Source organism: Diorhabda sublineata, chromosome 7 (assembly GCF_026230105.1).
Source record: "Diorhabda sublineata isolate icDioSubl1.1 chromosome 7, icDioSubl1.1, whole genome shotgun sequence".
Taxonomy (NCBI): domain Eukaryota; kingdom Metazoa; phylum Arthropoda; class Insecta; order Coleoptera; family Chrysomelidae; genus Diorhabda; species Diorhabda sublineata.
This window is the reverse complement of record NC_079480.1, coordinates 30,123,857-30,145,516: the sequence shown is the minus strand read 5'-3', so window position 1 is coordinate 30,145,516 and position 21,660 is coordinate 30,123,857. Positions and strand designations below refer to the sequence as shown.

The following is a 21,660-nucleotide window of genomic DNA, read 5'->3' as shown; positions in this document are numbered from 1 at the left end:
AAGCTACCCTCATATCTAGCTTTCAAATACATCCAACAATTTATTGTTGGATACATTTTTTAACAATTTTACATTATTAATATTTATGTCATCAAAAAATAAAAAGTGATACATTGAGTTTTAAGTAAAAATGCATTAACAAACAATGAAATATCAGAAAATCATACATTTTATTGTAAGTCCTAAAATATCCTCGGAACGGGGTGAAATACAAAACAAGTCTCGCGTATGTGAGTGCTAGGGAATCACCGATACTCTAGCAATTACTTCCTCCATACACCATCGAGATTCTGTATCGTCTGTGATGACTGTAACATGTACTACAGAATAACGAAATAATTATTGGAAAGGAAGAAAATCAAAAATATAAAATTTATAACATGTTAATAAATGGAACTAAAAGAGACAACGAAACAAGCACATCATTAGAATGTACGACAGAAGATGGAAAGGATTGCACTCGACAAATCTCCATTAGGTACCAGGAGTTTTGGAAGCCGTCGAAAACTTTGGATAGACAACATGTTAGTGCAGACTAACGACGTCAAGAAAAAGGCGAGTCGCCTTAATAGAAAGATAGGGCAAATCTCTATAATAAATTATCCATATGGTGAACTGTCATGTCAATAAGCTGACCATCTGAAACAAGATGCCAACTAGTAGTAATTTGTGCCCTAATTATGTGAATGTGAAATCCAATTTGTTTACTGAACGCTCAATCGTAAAAAAATGGTATTTGATATTCCATCATTATTTACGAAAAAGATATCTTGTGAAATAGGTTAAGTTAATTAAGGAAGAAAGATAGTCTTCACTAGGCTCTTGAGCGGTTTGGTTATTACAAAATTACAAAATATTTTACATACGCTCTTATAATAGACATCAAAATAATTATGAAAATATAAATAAAATGCTAATTAACAAGAAATTTCCATAACCTTATGATACGAAATACTATTGTACGATTCTTTTTTAATTATGTATTATAAACCAAGTGTTTCATATCTTTGATATAACGTATGCCGGTTTGAGGCGCGAAACCTACCAGATGTAAAGAAAGCTCCGTTGAGCCATCTTGTATCACTTAAAATGATTATAAATGTACCGACTAAGATGATTTACAATAGACAAGCGTTTAATCTTCCTTAAAGCTCATCCTTATGAATAATAACTATCGTTACCATCATCGAACAATACACCATCATTTTACATTTTCGTGACGTAGTAGGAGAAAATAAAATCCAGAAAATTAATAGTTATTGAATTGCTAAGAGACGGTAAGAGCCGTATTTTTCGAAATGGAAATGCACACACTGTTCGTGAACAAAACCCTGCAATTAATTTACAGTCGTTGTCATGGAAACAATGGACTTAACTAAACCGGGTTGTAGCTAACAAATTTAACGCCAATAAAAGTAAAATATTTGTATGAGATGACAATAAGAGAAACTGTTTTAAATATTAAGTAGTACGATGAGCGGGAGCATGCAAATAGTTGATAGTAGAATTTATACAGGGTACGCTTGGAATGTGCATCTAATCTAATATTTTAATGAGGACGGCGCACATCGCAAACTTTTGATCGGTCGATAGTTAGATCGCCACGGAAATTTGAGTTCACACGATGTAAGAATTAGTAATCGGCCGATGATATAATTTGAAAACCGATTTTGTTCAATAGTCACATTTATACTCCATATTAATTCAAAGAACTTAGCTGAATACTCCAATTCAATAAAATATATAATTGAATGATTATCCTTCAGGAAATAAATCTTTTATATATTTAGTTTATTTATTTAATTCGACGATTTTTCGCTACTTTTCAATGTTTATATTTAGTTTTTACTTGTGAATGTCTGTTAGTAACAGAGAATAAATTTGAAGTGAATTTCTGTCATCCGTCTTCTGATCGTGATGCTTAAAGTGAATTCAGAATCAGAGTAGATTTTATCATTTCAAATGTAGTTGGTAGCGATTTTTAAGTACCAACATAAATTCCTTTACCTACCGCTAACTGAGTGTATTCGTTGGTTCTCATAAAGGTAACGTCGGTAATGTAAATCCGGTGGCTTCTTCTCCGATAACCTATATGATATTTGTATGAATCCCCATTTTGATAACTAAGAGTAGAATTGGAAAACTGCCAGTAGAAAACGTTCAGAAAGAAGAATAAACTAATAGGAAGACTGAAAGTGGTAATTTAAAGTGACCACTTGAATACAGAAACATTTCGATTGACAAAACCGATTACTTCAATTTTAACATGAACAAACATAATTTAACTGTGAAAACGATCTTTATGCTAACATGGAGAAGGATTCTACCGATAGGTTATCAATGAAACATAAGTGTTCTCTAAGCTAATCATCCAGAAAAAGGATGGACCTACGATATTTTGCATCTACTATGGTCAGTTAAACAAAGAACCTCAAGTAATTTGGCTATTTTCCTGAAACTTAAGAGACTAGAAACTGTATATGAAGACTTTGCACCATTGTTTAAGATCGTAAAATTTTGGGTACAATAATTCAAATGTGACCGTATCACATTAATTGACGACGAGCGTTCAGACGGTCAAAAACTTGGATTACCAGCGATATCATCCAAAAAGTTCACCAAATTGTACAGGACGACCGCCTGATTAGGGTTAGGTAAATAGAAAACGGGACCCGAATGTCAAAAAAATGCATTCGCTCTAGCAAAAGCGGTTTCATTGTCTGGAAATGAGATGAAGATTGTATAATCGTTGGATGTTGTTCATCTATTTTCATCGATTATCTTAATTGTATAGACAGAAATGGAGACTATATTGAAAACCAAAAATCATTATGGAAAAAAATATGTTACGTCGGATATTTTTGAGACAAACTTCAAATATCGATTTTCACTATTGTTTGTTCGTCAGCTTTGTGATGGATTGTTAAGAAAAATTCTACAGCAACTGTTAGTTCATGTAGGTAATATTTCATAATGACCAAACGAGACAGTGAGAGAAGAATATTCTTTCTCAATTCTGGTTACATAAGAAGCTGCCAAAAACTTTCTAACAAAAATTTCATCGAAGCTTTTCAATTGCCATCTTCTAAAAGATCTTCGTAATAAATTTAACAAAAACTCTACATAATAGTGGTTATAACCGTTTACAGGATCATTTATAACTTTATTTTATACCTCATCGACTTTATACCAATGTTGCAATCAGCTGCTTTCTCATCGGCAGATATAAACTATCCCTAACAAACAAAAATTCCAAATCAAATATTATAAACGTCAGACAAGTTACCGTATTGAGACTCTGTTTACAGAGATAAATTAGCCGGAAGATCCTCGGAATCAAAATTATATATCGGCAAAGTTTTTCACAACGGATGATGCTTTTATTAGTAAGTTTCGAATACCCCAACAGATGACTCAATTTCTCAATTAATTACATACTCACTGTAGAAAACAATTCGAAACCGTATGGACATCTTGAGAACCACTTACATACTTGTTTGTTATCAACACAATAATCAATTGTTTTACAGTTTGGGCCGAACGTGAAAGGTTCCGATATTAGTTGGCTGCAAACATAGAAATTGACTTCTTAGAAACCCATAATCCAATATTCTTAAGGACATTGGAGAAACTCTTCTACGAAAACTTATGTCCTTCATATCTTTTGAAACAACTTCTGTATGGTACAACTGACATTGACTTTTATAAGTCAGAGGTTACGATCTATTGGAACGATATCAAACAATAATGATCATTTCATTAGCATGAAGCTTCAAACACTGAAACGGATGACGACAAAAGCCAGAATACAGATTTATTCTTTGTATTCTTAATTAAACTGGTCAATAGGAAGCAAAAATATTAAAGATAACTGTCTAAACAGTTCATCGCCATCAATGAAAAAGGAGATGTTACATTTTAATAGGGAAATATATATAATAAATAAGTATATTTCGCACACTGAACCTCTTTTTGCATTCGTCTTTATCGGATTTCACAAACACAATATTTTTATTGTTATCAATTTGTTATACTTTTTTAATAGTTTCAATTTCCTTATATATGATGATTAGGGTAACGATGCAAAACATGGAAACTTATATTATAATTAGTTGAAATGTTATAATTCATCACAAATCTATTAACGAACTATATGAAACTAGTGAAATTTTCCTCCTAATATCTTCTCACAATGTTTTTTGGGAGCTGAAACCTAAAAATATTTTATACTTAATTTTATTGGTTTGATTTTAATATGAAACGCATATACGCAAGTTAAGTGATGGATTCCACCTCTTACAAATTAAACAAAACACTTTAGACTTTTGGTCCAGAACGTGGAACACGGTTAATATTCATAAAATCAATACACTCTTGAGACTGAGTTTATCTTTATTCTCTGAAGACGATTACTTGGTTATCAATACGCGCGTCATTGTGAGTGTTGGCTTTAACAGGGTATTTAGTAGGAATATTACCAATGGTTTCAGAAATTCCAACGCAAATACGGATTCATATACGTCAAAATTCTCATCAATATTCCAGGAATGCTTTCACATATTTAAAATCTTGAACTGTGACATATTGAATCAATATTTAGTTTCAGTGGTAATTCCTAAACATTGTTTTTCTAATTTAATTGTATACAGAAACAGTTTCAAATTATTCATTCGTGTATCGCTTCTTCACATATGCCATGAATTTTTAGTTCTTAACAAAATATAAATAGTTCATAATCTCCGGGTCATCTTTTGAAACTAACTAGATGATTTATCTACGACTTTCTGAACCATTAGATTTTCTAATAAAATATATCATCTTCGAATCATTATAGATTAAAGAATTTTCTTATATTTGTTATCTTAATTGGGGTGATTACAAACAATACAATACATCATCATTGCGATATCGGTATTAAATAATACTTTTTATAATACTTTTAAATATACCGACAATGAACATTTCTTTTAGCGTATAGGAAATGTTATTATATACAAAAACTTTTACATTATTGGTTTAAATAATGTTCATGCAATACCAGTCACAAAAATGTGACTTGTACTTAATTTTGTTTGTATCAGTAACCAAATCGTCTTAAAATGTTTGGATTTCTATGAAATCTATTATAGTTTGTAAGTTTCAGTTTTCTTAACGAAGAATAAATGTGGATAAAAGTGTCATTTTGAAATATATGAATTCGTTAATTTGTGAAAAATTCATCAATCAATTAATGAGTAATCAAAATGAGGTCTTGAATTGAAGTTAGTCTAGGGTAATTCGTTTCTTAAATCTCTCATCTCTTGGGCCTTTTAATATATTTTAGTTGATTTCAGATCTATTTCAGTTTTAAAGCATTTTTACAATAAAAATTACTGAAAGAAAAAACAATAATCAAGACGACTTGTTAACAAATATATAATTTATCGAGCTTGTAGGTTGATATGTTTTTAAATTTGTATTTTTTTCTAAATCAATATATCAACCTACGAGCTCAACAAATTTCGATGAAAAATGTACACAAAAGGTTGGAGACAATAAATAACTGACTATGATATCTTCCTTGTTTATATTCCTCAATCATATATAGAATCAGAAATCTTTCAACGACATAATATGAAAATTTTCGACAAACACAATCCTCCCAATTTATATTCAAATGAAAAATAATATATCAACTAATGAATTGAGTAACATAGTTGTCAAAAGTCTTTATTTAAATTGTAACAAAAAACACATTCGTCAATCTAAAGGCCACTTAACAATTGGATGACATCTTGTTAACTTGCTGAGCACGTATATTAAGGACGCCATTCTATGGATAATATATCTGCCCATTAACAACAGAAAATAACTACCGAAAACGCTTGTTTTCAGAAACAACATAATATTGCTGAAGATGACTAGAATATCATCAGCTTATTTAAATAATCTTAGTGTAATGTATTCATCTCTTTAAGATTTTGAAGAAACAAAATCTATAAAAATGTAAGATCATTTGATAACAATTTTTAATTGAATGGATTTCAATTTTAAAAAACAAAATATATAAACAGAATGTAACAAATCCAATTTTGAAAGTTGTTTCTTGGAACAGAGGAAGTTAATATTTTATCTCACTATTGCACACCACAATTATTACAATTAGTTAATTAATGTAATTCTTAAAGAAAGAATTAGTATTGAGATTGTATTCAGTTCATTTTACATATTGCCTTGTTGCAGGAGGGTGATCGTCTCTATGTAGGTGCTCCAGGAAGTTACTATTGGCAAGGTAAGATTTTGGAAATGTAGTGATATTAATTCTATTTTCACAGGCTTCTAGTGACCCTAGTTCGCTATCTGTTCAAATATTTGAACATGACCCAATGTTACTCTTCTGTTTCAGGCCAAATGTATTCCATAGATGCTCATGCCCATTTTAACTATACCCCTGGAATATTCGGAAATTTGGGCTACGGCGCCAAAGGTACCAATGAAAAAATTTCAAAAAAAAAAACAATCATCTAATCACTCCTCACACAAAACTAAACCAAATTTATGAATTAATCACGATTTTTTTTTCTACGATGAATTTAGATTTACACTACTGTGTTTTATGTTTAAAATTAATCTATAAAAACATACAAAAAGCAACAAAAAAGTTTCCGTATCTTTTCTCATTTGATTTGATATTTTTTTAGGAATTTAACATCAAAATACAGTAAAATCAATCATTCGTTTTATATTTTTATTGAAATTAGAATTACTAGATAAAAAGAAATTGATTTGAAGTTAGAAAATGTTCTCGTTTCAATTACACGACTTACTTTAAATGACCTGAAATTATAAACCTCAATATATGGATATATTGCATTGATTTAGGCACACTCCAAATTAGTGCTAAATGTAGTGATATGCCATGTTACTTTACTGTACTTCTATATTCCACTCATCATTTAATATAAAAGTCTAGTCTCTTAATTATTTCAAGAACATTAAAGTACATCTCTCAATTTCAGTTATCAAGCAAAAAGTTATAATATATGATTAATGCGAACACAATAACACTCCTACAATTTTGAGAATTAAATTTTGACGATAAGTTTTAGCAGTTATTTTTTGAGAAACCTTTCCAAAACGGATGTGGCAGAGACTTACTGGATTAATAAAAAATATTTTATACTTTAATATAGTTATGTATTAATTAGTAATCTTTCACTTACATGTATTATTCTCCTTTATAACCTCAACACAGGTGACGAAGTTTCTCCATTTTTTCTGTCGATTTTTTACTAAGAACCATTTGTTATGTTATATTATCTTTTTTCTGCATAATTGCGTTATGCAATTATGCAATATAGTAGCTATACTTTTCTATGCCTGTTCCAAATTCCTCTACCTTCATTGGTGGATCTCAGAAAACAAAACTAAACTTTATTTAATCATATGAACAAGAACAAATGAAGTGTCATTAACACTCAACAATAAAACTAATGTCCGTATCAGTCCCGGAAGTCAATGTCTTATGTGATGAAGGGATATTCATACAGAATGCATGACCCCAGCGAAAAGTCAACTGCAAATAAATGAAGAAAATGATATCTGCATGCAACGTGTCCTGCATCCAATATGTTAATTCTCGATCAATTTAAATTGAAGAGAAACAAATCCAGTAGAATTTGTGTATAGCCACTAGGATATCCGAGAAAATCAGGTTTCACAAGAATCAACTGAAATCACTGCAAAAATGCGTTGATAAGTGCAAAATAATAGTATCACAAAAAAGAATCCTAAAATGTATGAGTTCTAAGTACTTTTTTCCTGCATAGCAAGAATATGAAAGATTCTTTCTTCAATAAGAAAACCGCCACATTTTGTTAATCAAATTAGCTTGAAAGTAAATAGTGTAAACCTAAATTTTTCAATGATAACTTTTTTAGCAATTATATTTATATGCAGGACCGACCACTTTCAAATATTTCAAAGTGACGTCTGAATAATGTAACTAATATAAATATTAAAAACTATTAATTATACTAAATTCAATATTTAACAAATATTAAACTGGTTAAAGGATTTATACTTACCTATATTGCCGAGGCTGGTTAATATAAAATCATCATGAATGAATTGTCATATTTTTATTGATTGATTTTGTTTGAATATTATTCAAGTTAGATCACTTATAAAACCTGTAGTTGTGAGTTTCCAATAAATCTATTAAATAAACGCATTCACAAGACAATGCTCGTATTTTTGTGCAGCTTACATATCTTAGCAATAGACAACTTAATTATATTGACGAAACAAAAGTTACATTTCTTCAAAAAATAAGGAAGCATGGTTTATATTATGTGACATCTCCAAGAAGTATTAGGTATTCCATACTTGTTCGTCTAAATTGGACGAAAAATGTATTGTTCTATTTTTTTTTATAATAAAGTGTGCTTATTAAGTCACATAACTTGCTAATATTTTCATTTCTGTTCGGTTTTAAAAAAAATTTTGAACCCAAATCAAAACTTCAGCATCAACAATTTTTTCTGGGTATACAAGGTGGGTTATCTTATTGTGCAATTAGTGAAATATAAAACTGTCAAAACTCGGCTCAAGATATTTTATCTTGTAATCCAATAAACATGTCGTACTTACATGTAACAATCTTTAAGTAGGTAGTTAGTAGGTTGAAATTTCCGGTTGGTGATATTCATACTGAACACACTGTTTACAGCACCACTACACCAACACTCACAATTACACTGTCTGACTCGCGTTTCGATAACCAATTTATAGTCTTTAGAGACTGAAGGTAAACTAAAACCTAATAACTTGACTTACCTGTTTTATACCAATAAACCTTACATTAATTCCCACGGGATAACCTCCACATTTATTCCTTGACTACTAAACTATAGAGTGGGCTATAGGAATTGGCCCTTTGTCCTTATTTAAGCTTTTCTCGCATACAGCAATTTCAATGCTTTCAAATGTATCCAACAATTTATTATTGGATACATTTTTTAACAATTTTACATTATTTTACAATATTTATGTAATGATTATGACTGACAGAGCGAGCGGCAAGACTCGGTCCGTCCATATTTTAAATGAGGTATGTGCTCCTTAAAGTAGACAATCTCTCAATCTGCCCAATATACCTCACGTTATCTTTTACTGTAAATCAGAAAACCATCAATTCATGTTTAAAGTTTTCAGACGAATTGAATAAAATGATACATATAAAGGATTAGTTTATTCTAAGAAAGCTAGTATTGTTCACTACTTAATAGCATACTTAATACAAAAATATTTTTGAGAAAAAATGTAATTACCAATCGACGTGTCCTATAGTTTTATTGAATAACCGACTTATCACATTTGACTGATTCACACAGTTCCTTATTATGAAATCAAGAAATGTTAGCAACAATATTTATTGCAATATCTAATTTTACATAAATAACTGAAATGAGTCAATACTCAGCAAAATTTCAAAATTTATTTGACTTCGGCTCAAGCTACATTATTTTTCGCCGCATATGCTTTCAAGCTAAACTTTCGCGAATTCGCATTTAGATGCCCATAGATTTCTTGTCTTTCATCAAACTTCCTCTATCTTCCTCAAATGGCATTATTATGATATATATAACTTAGTAACATAAAAATTATTTCAATCACATTGCTGGTTTCAATCCAATTCGCATTCATATAATACAAACTTCATTCTATTTTATATTTTAAGTTACTTTCTAGAACTTAACCCACTCAAGGGCATTTTAAAGTGCTTCTTGGCTTCTTGGTAACTACTACTTGGTAAATCTAACTACTGTATCAGAATGGATGATGATGGACTAGTCAGATTTGTCAGAAGTTTTATATGTTTTGTGTATATATATAGAAAGGTAAATATTGACTATTCGACTTTCGTCTTTATCAAAATATGATATTGACACTGACAATTTGCTTATTTTATATTGATCTATAGATCACCTTCATCATGAATATCAAAATAAGGATAAAATCAACTTAGAACTTTGTTCCAATAAAAAAATTAATTTTTCCTTGTTTTCCACATCTCAAATATATTAAATTTAATAGAATTTACTAAATAGAGCTATAAATTTTACTTAAATTATTTAGATCTTTTTCATTCTTAGGAATTGAACCATTTCTAAAAATTCTCTTTTTCGTGTATTAGATTCCGTTACAAGAATTTTTGAATCTTTATAACTGAATTTATGTTTTTTGATATTTCATGGTTCGTTCTAAGTTGATTTTAACCCTATTTTGATATGATGAAGGTGATCTATAGATCAATATAAATAAGCAAATTGTCAGTGTCAATATCATATTTTGATAAAGACTTAGAACCGGACTTAGGCATGGGCCAACCCGGGCGTGCGCCGGGGGTCCCCGCTGCGGGGGGGCCTCGCGACGAGCCATATAGCGTATTGTGTATTGAAAATGAGCTACTGAAATCGATTGACTGCACTAGTGTTATTGCAGAATTTGTAGGTAGCAAAATAAGAAAAAAATGTTTTTAATTTATGAACGTAAATTTGTACTATTTTTAGTTAGAAATAATGAATAAATTGACTATAATGAAAAATCAACTTGATGTAAGAATTCACGTAAAACGCCCGCCTTACATAGGCCCCTTAAGTATTTTGGCCCGGGGGCCACGATGACTCTAAGTCCGGCTCTGAAAACGTCAAAATTTATCTTTCTTTTAAAAACTATCAAAAAAAACTAATTTTGAAACAGAAGAGACCAAAAATCAAGAACATTTAGATGCATTGATATATCAAAAGGTCTAAGAAATTGAATTATATATATATATGATTTCGTGAATTACGTGAAAATTATGAGACATGCAAATCGTCGTGAAAATAACCCTGATCTTCCAATTAAAATTTTTATCACATGATATTAAATATAATTCCATTATCCGACCAGTTTTGGAATTTAAATTCACAGGATTCAATATTTAAATTGACTTTGATAGAAATATTCCTTATATAAGAAATATGTATAAATGTACATTGTATTTGACCATAATTTCATCAGTCCCGGACGATGATTACATAAGTGTTTCATTGCTATTTTTCCAATAAGAAACCTCTTATTTATGAACAAAAGAACTAGGTTGAACCGCGTTGGAATTTTAAAAATTCTCGACGTTTCGGCTCTCACTTTGGAGCCAATATCAAGAGAAAGGTGGTTATTAGTTCAAGGATAAGAGGTGATCCGATTTCGTGGTCTTAATCTGCCTACTCCACGCAAATAATCACTCCTTTTTCTGGTTGATTCCAAGGCCTCAATTTGCTTACTCCTTGGAATTTTTCCGAGGAAATGAATAGCTGAAACAAAAAAATATAAAATGATTAAAGTAGAAAATAAAAGTAATATTTTTACCGTTAAGAACACTGTTGACACTAATACACTCACTGCTGGTCTTGATCTCCTCAGCTCCTCTAATCATAGAAAATACTTCCAGAATAATTTGGATATAAAAATACAAAGAACGGACTTGAATACGCACCCTGCCACTGTAGTGAATTTCTGCATAAAGGCTGCACACATTTCAGCAACTATATATATACTCACTCGTATATTCTGCAAAAAACAGTCCTAATAATATGTAAAATAAATAGCTTTTCGCTTTTGTGGACATTTAGTTATAGAAATAGCTTTTCAGGCAGCTTATCAATATTCATCATATCATGTTCTTACTCACAGCTACACTAGTTGATTGCTTCTTTCGATTTTTTTGCATCCTTTCTAAAAAATTACAAAATTACAGGCTCTGTACATCAACAAAGTTTAGAAACAAGACCAGCTGTATTTTCAACAAGAGAAGGAAAAGCTCCAGACGATGATTCTTATATTGGGTATTCCACCGTTGTAGGACATTTTCAACAAGGGCAGGAATATGAAGGGATCGCCGTAGGGATGCCTAGAGGAAACAAGTTAAGAGGAAAGGTAAGTTGAATTGTGTAGTATCTACCTAGCCGTATAGTATAATGCATCTTAGTGTTTCTGAGAAAAAATGTTAGCTATTGTACTCTTGGATATTCTTGTTTAATATACTGTTACAAGCATATCAAAGTTTTCTTAATGTTTATTATATTTAAGCTATGAAATATTTGACTTTCCAATACTTAAATTAGAAATTTTTTGTATATATAAAAATGAAATTTTTACAATTATTGGATTAAAACAAGCAAAATTAGCAACAATATTTCTGTAAAAAATTTATATTGAAGATATGTATGACTAATCTTCTTGTGTGTATTATATAAAAATTCCAATTTGTAGTTTTAAAGGGAAGCAATTTTGTTCTTAATTTGAAAAAATAATCAAGTGCATAAAATTCAAAAATCAATATTCGAATTAATATGTGACTAAATATGGAGTTCATTGGATTTTTGTTGCTATTCATTGTTGCGTACTGTTATTGATTAGATCATTGATGTCATTTAATTTTCACAGAAAAAATGTGTGTTTATGAGCGGTTAATAAGTTGATAAAAAGTCCGTCACTTTAGAATTAATCCATTAAATTTGTGCTTGTCTTTATTATTATAATACACATAAAGACTGCAACTCAATAATTTCAAGGTTCTGCTGTTCACTTGGGATTTGGTAAATTACAAAAACATCACCATTAGTAAACAAATAGGTTCGTACTTTGGATACGCACTAGCTGCCGCCGATGTAAACGGAGACAAGAAATTAGATCTCATCGTAGGAGCCCCGATGCACACAGAACCTAATACCGAAGGAAAATATGATGTTGGTAGAGTGTATGTATTCTATCAAAGCAGCAATTTCTTAGAAAGTTTCAATAAATCGCATTTCCTTGATGGAATAAACTCAAAAGGTCGCTTTGGACATGCTTTGGCTTCCCTCGGAGATTTAAATCAGGACGGTTTTGATGGTAAGATATTTAGGCTTGAAATATTTTCGTTTAATTCACATTTTTATTATATTTCAGATTTTGCAGTTGGTGCTCCATATGATGGACCGAATGGACGTGGAGCAGTTTATATATATTATGGTTCGAAGGAAGGTATAAGACAAAAGTTCGGTCAAGTGATATACGCAGAGGCCATTTCCGGTGGTAGACAATATTTAACAACCTTTGGATTCTCACTGACAGGTGGATTAGATTTAGATGACAACGAGTATCCGGATATGGCTGTTGGAGCTTATTTATCAAACTCCGCATTCTTCTTCAGATCCAGACCTGTTGTTTTCATTGATAGTTACGTACAGTTCCAGAGTATCAATAAGAAAATAGATCTGAAACAGAAAAACTGTCATTTACCCAATGGTCAAGAAGGGACCTGTACATCAATCGATTTTTGTATCAAATATTATGGCAAAGGAATACCAGATCATATTTGTGAGTAATACTCTCTATATTTTATATGCGGTTCTTGAATATTGCATAATTTGCTTTATAATGTTCTTACTTAGTCTCATAAAGGAGCTAATTTGAGTTAATTACCTTGAATAAATCAAAGGTTCTCTGAAAAACCCAGTAATTATGTTTTGGGATATTGCGTTTAAATCTTATTCATTATTAGGATATGTTTGTACTACTACGTGTATGTAATATTATGTGTGAACATTTATCGATGAAACCTAAATCTTAATATGTAACATAAACTGCAGTATGAATAATAAAATTATAAAAGCTATATTTACGGCTAAGAGACTGGTTAGATACTACCATTTCTTTTCTATGTCGAATTCCTCATGCAGGTTACATGTAGCAAACGTTAATTCTCCCAGAAAATTTGATTCTGCTCGCTGTATCAAACTATGCTTAACTATCTGGTCCCATTTAATAGCCCGATACCATTTTGATTATTACCATTACCATTATTATGAAATAATACGTCAGGTGTACTCTTAGGTATACTTAGTTATTATATACCTAATTAACCTATTTATAACTTTCAAACAGCTAAAAAAGTGCAATTTTTGACTGAAATGCTCGATTTTTCTAAAAGATATGTTAAGAACATTTGAATCAGAAGATTTACAATAAGTGGCTCAATCATTCCATCATTGTCCAGCTTTCATTTTTTCTCTTCTTTGATTTACTGCCTTTTCCCAGTTTTTAGACTTCACATTATTTCACGCCACCTAAAACAACTGTTTAACGTCACTCATTTTAACATTTTTCTTGAAACTTATCCCTTTATATGTGCCAATATCAGTTCAATCACATTTATTTCGCAATAATATGATAGTAATCTGACCACTTTCGTTCCAAGATTTTCTGAAATTTCTTCAATTCCATATTTTATTAATTTCAGAACACATGTACTCTTTTTGAATCTTTTTCAAATGATGTGCTGTTTGAAACTTGCCACATTTCTTTATTTTAATAACTCTGTAAATTGTAGATTTCCTAACACCAAGCATATTACCAATCAATTCCACTGTGTCATCAACACTCTTACATAAATGTTTGTCTGTAAATGATTTACAACGATAATATATTGATTTGTCTCCATTAACTATTGAAGAACCAAATGCATTTTGAAAACTACAACTAAACCAAATTGTTAAGAATTTACAACTTGGGCCCCCTTACTAAATAGAAAAACCTATTTTGGGTGAAAGTTGTTGGGGAGAGATTCTTGGAATTGAAACAAAATTTCCAGCCTTTATTGGCAAATAGGTATCTATTTATTAAAAAAATATTTAAATGCGGCTATGTAATATTTAATACACAGGGCTTTTGGTCTGTAAAAATCTTTCTCTGTTGTTCGATATTGTTAGAAAAGACCAATAAAAAGCATAAAACTTTAATTAGGTCAGATACATTTATGAAAATATTAATAAATATTCAAGTGATTCTGTAATGATATTTAAAATCACAGTTTGATAAAATTGGGTTTTATTACTCTTCCGTATATAAAAAATGTACTATAGTATTTATTAAAATAGTTGTTACCTTGTGCAGTAGCACAATAGTTCTACTATGGCCTAGTGAATTCTTTTTCCAATAATTTTATTTGTTAAAAAATAAATGAATGAAATGTCTTTTTGAATGGGCTGTATCATTGAAAAAGAATACAATTTTGAAATTAATTTCAACTGTTTTTATGTTATGTTTATCTGATACTATTTTAAATCATTTATTAGGTTCTTCCTGTTTCGTTGTCATAAAAAATCTTGTTTTTACAGATTTAAATGTTCAATACATCCTGGATACATTAGTTAGTGCTCCTCGAATGGGCTTCCAATCCTATGGAACAAACACATTTAACAACACAATTTCACTGGCTATAAATGCCAAAGAACATTGTAAACGTGAGGAAGTGTTCATGAAAAATGATTTTAAAGATAAACTGACTCCCTTAGAAGCCGAAGTCAAATTTTTTATGATTGAATCTACCACTGCCAATAACTTTAGAGATCCTCAATCAATTTTGAGACCGATTTTGGACTTGAACAACCCACCGTCAAGAAAAGATTCCATTACTATTCAAAAGAATTGTGGACCAGATGATATTTGTATACCTAATTTACATGTGAATGTTACATCGTAAGTACTAAAAATTGTAAAATTATCAGTTGCTACTTTTTTCTATTGTTCTATTCTAACAAAAATTGAATAATACTCGAAATAAAAATAACTTATACACACTTATATGAATCGGAATTATTATGTACTAGCTAAAAAACCCGGCTTCGCCCGGGAGTTGATATGAGATGACGTGGTAGAGTCGAAATAAAAAAATAAACTATGACGTAAAAAGTAAAAAAAAAGTTTATTGAAAACGTTTTCTCATTATTTACAATACTTGTTTATAAACAACATTTTTCATTTTATTGTCCGGAGTATATATACATAAATTTTTTGGATTTCCTACTCTTGAGCAAGCTACATATAGCGGACCGTGAGAGAAGCAGGATTCTTTGAGGTTAATGCCACAATATTTTAAAGTTTGTCCTTGCGCTTTGTTAATTGTAAAACTAAAGGCTAATTTTATTGGAAACTGCAGTCTTTTAAATTGAAATGGCAATTCCGAATAGATCAGAGGTATTCTAGGTATAAATACTGTCTGTCCTTTGGTCTTTCCAGAAAAAGTTCAGCTTCAATGATATTATTCGATAGCTGTTTTACGATCATTCTAGTTCCATTACATAATTTTGGGGAGTTGAGATTTCTGAGTAGTATGATTGGAGTTCCAATTTTCAGACAAAGGTAGTGTAATGGCATTCCTGGTACTTGTAAAGAGTTTAGAAATTCAGTGGGGAAGTTGACACTTTCTTCAATGGATACCATCGTGTCGATCGATTTATATATTTTCTCTTCACCAGGTATTTTCTTTAGAATATTAAAATTGATATCGTCAACAATATTATTTTTAGTGGCCAAAATTGCTCTTTGAAATAACCACTCTGCATTAGTATAGTTCTGAATAATATTTGGATAAATTTTGTCGATTAGTTCGTCTTCAGTAGTGGCTATATTACAGAAATCACTATTAAGTTCAATGAGGCCGGTCGTTTGGTCAGTGGGATATGTACCTTCGCCGATTTGTAAAAGTATTTTAGCAAATTGTGCTGTTGTTTCATCTCTTGACAATTCAACTCTCATGTTTTTAAATTTAAGACTTTATTGAAATTGGAATTTTAAATTTCGCGCCACTACTACACATGCTACAATTGCTCGTAACGCTTTTGGAAATGCAACCCAAACAATCGTTGTCCTGAATGAAGTTCAAATATTCGATAACAGATGGCGCCACTATACTTAATTTCCAAGTTGTAGGGTTGGAAAGTTCCTTATATCTTTAGAAACACGCCCTTTAGATTAAAACGGGAACTTTCTAGCCTCTGTAGCGGTAGCGTATGTAGTAAAGGCGCGAAATTTAAAAACCTAAATTTTTAAATATTTTGAGAACTAATTTGAATAACTAAAATTATGTCGCTTTAACTCCAAAATATACGGTAAATAATGACGTATAAATACACAAAATTTAACAACTTTATTATAGTAACAAATGAAATTTAAGATTTTATTGAAATTGGAATTTTAAGTTTCGCGCCACTACTACACATGCTGCAATGGCTCACAACTATGGAGACTATACACTATGACTATTGGAGTGTATAGTCTCCATAGTTGTCTTGAACGAAGTTCAAATATTCGATAACAGATGGCGCCACTGGACTTAATTTCCAAGTTGAAGGGTCGGAAAGTCCCTTAAAACATGCCCTTTAGATTAAAACAGGAACTTTCTTGTTCGAGGAGGGATAAAGGGCTATCACACCACATAAGTCCCTTTATCGTGTCGGGACTCCTTTTTAAGTTTTATCGGCACGCACATTTTATCGACTTAGTTTTATTATATAATATAGATTTAGTGATATTAAAAGTATTACATTTATTATTACGTCTATCGACTTTGATTTGTTGGTAATGTCATATATCAAGAACAAAATTATGACATTTGAAAGAAATTTTATTAATCACTAGGTGATGTAAATTTGATAGTCTCCTTAACATCATCTCCCATTCAGGTGGTGAGATTTTAATCTGGTTGCCACGCCAAAAAATATTAATGGAATTTTATCGCTCAAATTGAAGTTTGTAGAAAAGTCAATTGAAATGTTACATAAGCTTGGCATTTTTTAGAGGACGCAATTTTATTTTTGAGACATGTGTGAAGGAACAATAGAAGCTTAACCTCAAATTTGTGGTGCAAACACCTTTTTCGCGATATCTGGGAAACTATGCGTCTTACAAAAAAATTTGCGGAAACATAATTTGTAGCAAATTGTTTTGTCTACAAATATGTTTCCATAACTCTACCCTAAATTTAAAAGTAAAGAAGTTATAGGCAAAAAAGTTATAAAATTTTAATAAAAATTTTTGCTCTATAACTTTTTCTATACATTTTACGAAAAAATTACCTCAAAGCAATCTTGCGGGTGATTTTTTGAGGAAAATTTTTCTCGGTCATTTTTTTTTTAATTTCATTCATTTAAAACGCTGTTACATCAGTCAATGCTCATGAGAATCCGGTCATAACGAAATGTTTAACTTATTTTTGATTTTATTTTAATGTAAATATAATCTAAAAAAATTTTTGTTAAATTCGTACAACTTCACTTATTCATCGCAAACTCTTTTCCCCGCCACCCATGAGGTAGGGTCTGTAGGCGCGTTTTTATTTACGTGGTACCTGTAGGCCTACTCCACGGTCAACTTGCTTATGAGGTAATCTTCAACATCATAATATTTTCAATCACTTATTAGCCAGCTACTCTAATCTACTTTTCTTCGATGGTCCAGGATGTGACAAAGAATCTAAATCAACGTCAAATGTGAAAGTTTGAAGAATGACAGGAATTAAAATTGGAGTTATAATTTCCATGATGTTACTGTATGTTTCGCCAGAGCAATAGAGGCATATTGTAAAGCATTTCAGGCCCTCTTTTCTGCACCCACACATGCTTACAAGTTTTCTTTGCATCTGCAGAAAATTAATTTCATGAGATCGGGGGGTACTGGAAGCTTGGAAGCTTGTATTGCCATCCAAATTTGCATGCTTTTTCCAGCCCCAATCTTCAGGATTTTGATCAATGAGGATCCGTTTCATTGAGAAATATGTTTCACTGTTCATTTTTTAATGTTTAGGTTCAATTTTTGCATTTTGATGAGATTATGAAGTTATATGGAAAAGAATTATTTCTGAAAATATTTTAATCTTTCAAATTTTTTCCTAAAAATATGAGAATTGGATGAGTATCTTTCATTCTAAATCCTAAAGATACAATATAAGGAAAAATGATAAAATGATAATGACAAGGCAAACATAGGAAAAGTTTACAATGAGGAATACATCAAAGTAACAATTACTATTAATACTGATATGAATATATGGTAACGATGTTCTCTTAATAGCGATTTCCACGTTACATTTGGACTACGGATATAGAACATTTAAAATGGACATTAATATCAATAAAACCAAAGTCATAGTAATAATTGAGAATAAAAACGACCAATATAACAAAGACAAAAAATTTATTAGAAATGTCAACACGAAAGAGTACTGACGTATTAAATAATAAAAAAATCCATGAAATCAACTTCTAGATTTTATTGAACTTACAAATATGGTATCTTCTCTCACAAATATGTTTGCAGATTCCGAAAATTGATCTCAGAAATTGAATTAATTGGTTTTGAAAGTAGTGGGAACTAATTTTCTATTATTATATTAGCTGTTCACTCACTTATGTCTTTCTGATATATTCCTCCATTTATTTACTTTTTACTTCCTGTTCAAGGTATTTCCACCTATAATAAAAGTCCATCTAAAATTTTTTGTCTATTCCATTTGCTTCATTTTGTCCATTTTCGTTACCGTTTTCGTTTTCTTTGGCATATAAAATGTTATTCAGAATAAATTTTTTCGGAAATAATTGCAATTCTTTTTGATTAAAAGCTTCTTCTTAGGAACTGGTTACAAGACATTTGATCGTATACATTTTATGTTTCAGAAATGTTGACAAATATCTTCTTGGTTCAAATACGACAATCGAATTTGACGTTATAGTATCGAACTTCGGAGAAGACGCTTTTGAAACTACTTTCGAAATTACTTATCCTGAAGGAGTATTTTATAAAGGATGGAGTAAGAAAATTGGTTGGCTTTGTAATGATGTTGGAAACAGAACAGTTTTATGCGAAATTGGAAACCCATTACCTAGTAAGAAAATTGTGAGTATATCCATTGATCTTTATTCCTTTTTCTGCATAAGCGATACAATTCCGAAATGTAATGTAAAATTTAAATCAAGGTGTTAGACTGCTCGTTTATTATTATCATGGATTACATGGATTACTTATTGAATATTACGTAACAAATAAATCCGAAAGAAGATTTAAGACGGTCTCTCGATCTGCTGATTGTATCTATATGTTGGATGTATCTAAAATGTTAAGATATCTAATTTATAGTCAAATTACTCTATTGAAATTAGAAGTTACGATTTTTTTTCAACAGAGAACCAAAGTTTATATCAATTAAATTTGAGCCCAGACTAGCAAATAATTCTGTTGACTGTTTTTGGTTTGGAAAAGATCGTTACGTAGCAGTGGATTAGACTACTAGCGGTTTATTTGGGGGTCTGGGATATAAAAGATATTTCTGAACACGGAATATTATTTGTGTCGAAAGAGAATAATACTCCACATGTGGCAACTATTATTTGGTTTTTGTTGAAATTTAAACAATTTACTTTGTTTAGTTCATGTTTGACAGCTGTTAATATCAAATTAACTCCCGATGTGAGGAGAAAATAGGAAAAGTGTGCTTGGTGCTTGGTAAGCATTATTTTTATAACTATCACCCAGACAAAAGCTTAAACAGTACTATGAGAATACCACAACTTCTATTTCTATTGTAAAAAAGTGATTTACAAAAGTTTATTTGTATGATGGGAGACCAAAAAAAATTCAATGAAAAGAAACACCGGGGAGCTAGTGGTTGCCAAGTAGTGTAAAATTGTTACCTACTAAAAACCTTCCCTTTTCAGCTCTTCGTACCTAAATCAAAGGTATTCGCCAACTTGATAATTATGAAGAATTTATTACAATTTTTCTATATTTTTGGCCAATAAAAAAAATTACACATTGGAAAGATGGGAAAATGCATACTTGTTCATTATACATCAGACAATTTGCTCCAAATGGATTACCTTGAAATGGCTAGTTATTTCGGCGCAAATACCGATTTTATGAATTTTAAAATCCGTGGCAAGGTAATAAGTTCAAATTGTTATTTTCAAGGTGTTCGATAGGAGAAGTACTTACATGTGAAACTGCTCTTTGTATTGGCGATCATAATACATCATATGTATTTATGGTATTCCCACTGTGCACTTGTTTAGATCGAGAGAAGTCTTTTCTTCTAACTTTTTTATGTCTCATATGAACTTTGTCGAAATAAGACTAGATCCTTCAGCAGAGAGGACGAGTGGATTACTACTATAATTAACCCACTCCCTTGCTTTTAAAGTATGTGTGTCATTTGATAACTCATAAACTATGGATGATTTCTAAATGACGCACGTTTTTTAGCAGCAGCTCCTTTTTAAGGTTTGTTAAATAGAAACACATCTTCTGATATTTTCCTTTTGAAAATTTTCCTTATAATATTTAATAATTTCTATCAATTTATAATGCCTCTTTATAACAGTGGGCCCAAATGTAACGATTATTCTGTATTATTTACCTGCATATTTTTATATTATTGGAAAATACAGACTCACGATTCGTTATTTCGTAAACCAGTGACTTTAAGGAAGAATCCTAGAAACCGTCGATTTTTTTTATACAGGCTATTTGTAAGGATACCTTCTAAAATCAAGGCAGCAGCAGATATGATTCTTAACAGTGACCCACTGATCAGTTTTACACTTCGTTACTTACTTAGTTCGTTTTGTTATCATCATTTTTAAACCAATCACAAAATATTGATGAAATCTTAGTTAAGGTATTTGTTTAACTCAATTATGGAATTTTTGTTACTAGAACCCATGTCGCAATGGTAAACAACTCGCATAATCTAAAGCGACGTGTAATTTATATACAATGGATTAGCTATTATGTAACTGATCACTTCTTTTACATTAGTCA

At 30.7% G+C, this 21,660-nt stretch overlaps 1 protein-coding gene across 2 annotated transcripts in view; it reads left to right on the top strand.

Moving 5' to 3' along the window:
* LOC130446373 (integrin alpha-PS2) overlaps nucleotides 1-21,660 on the top strand; it is a 180,062-nt gene that overhangs the window by 145,306 nt on the left and 13,096 nt on the right. Inside the window, exons 6-12 of one of the 2 annotated variants that reach the window (XM_056782594.1) lie at nucleotides 6,223-6,271; nucleotides 6,386-6,466; nucleotides 11,783-11,961; nucleotides 12,600-12,918; nucleotides 12,976-13,386; nucleotides 15,186-15,546; nucleotides 19,521-19,740. In XM_056782594.1, coding sequence (XP_056638572.1) covers nucleotides 6,223-6,271; nucleotides 6,386-6,466; nucleotides 11,783-11,961; nucleotides 12,600-12,918; nucleotides 12,976-13,386; nucleotides 15,186-15,546; nucleotides 19,521-19,740 — 1,620 coding nt within the window. The remainder of the gene's footprint in view (nucleotides 1-6,222; nucleotides 6,272-6,385; nucleotides 6,467-11,782; nucleotides 11,962-12,599; nucleotides 12,919-12,975; nucleotides 13,387-15,185; nucleotides 15,547-19,520; nucleotides 19,741-21,660) is intronic. The other variant, XM_056782595.1, reaches the window with a different exon arrangement.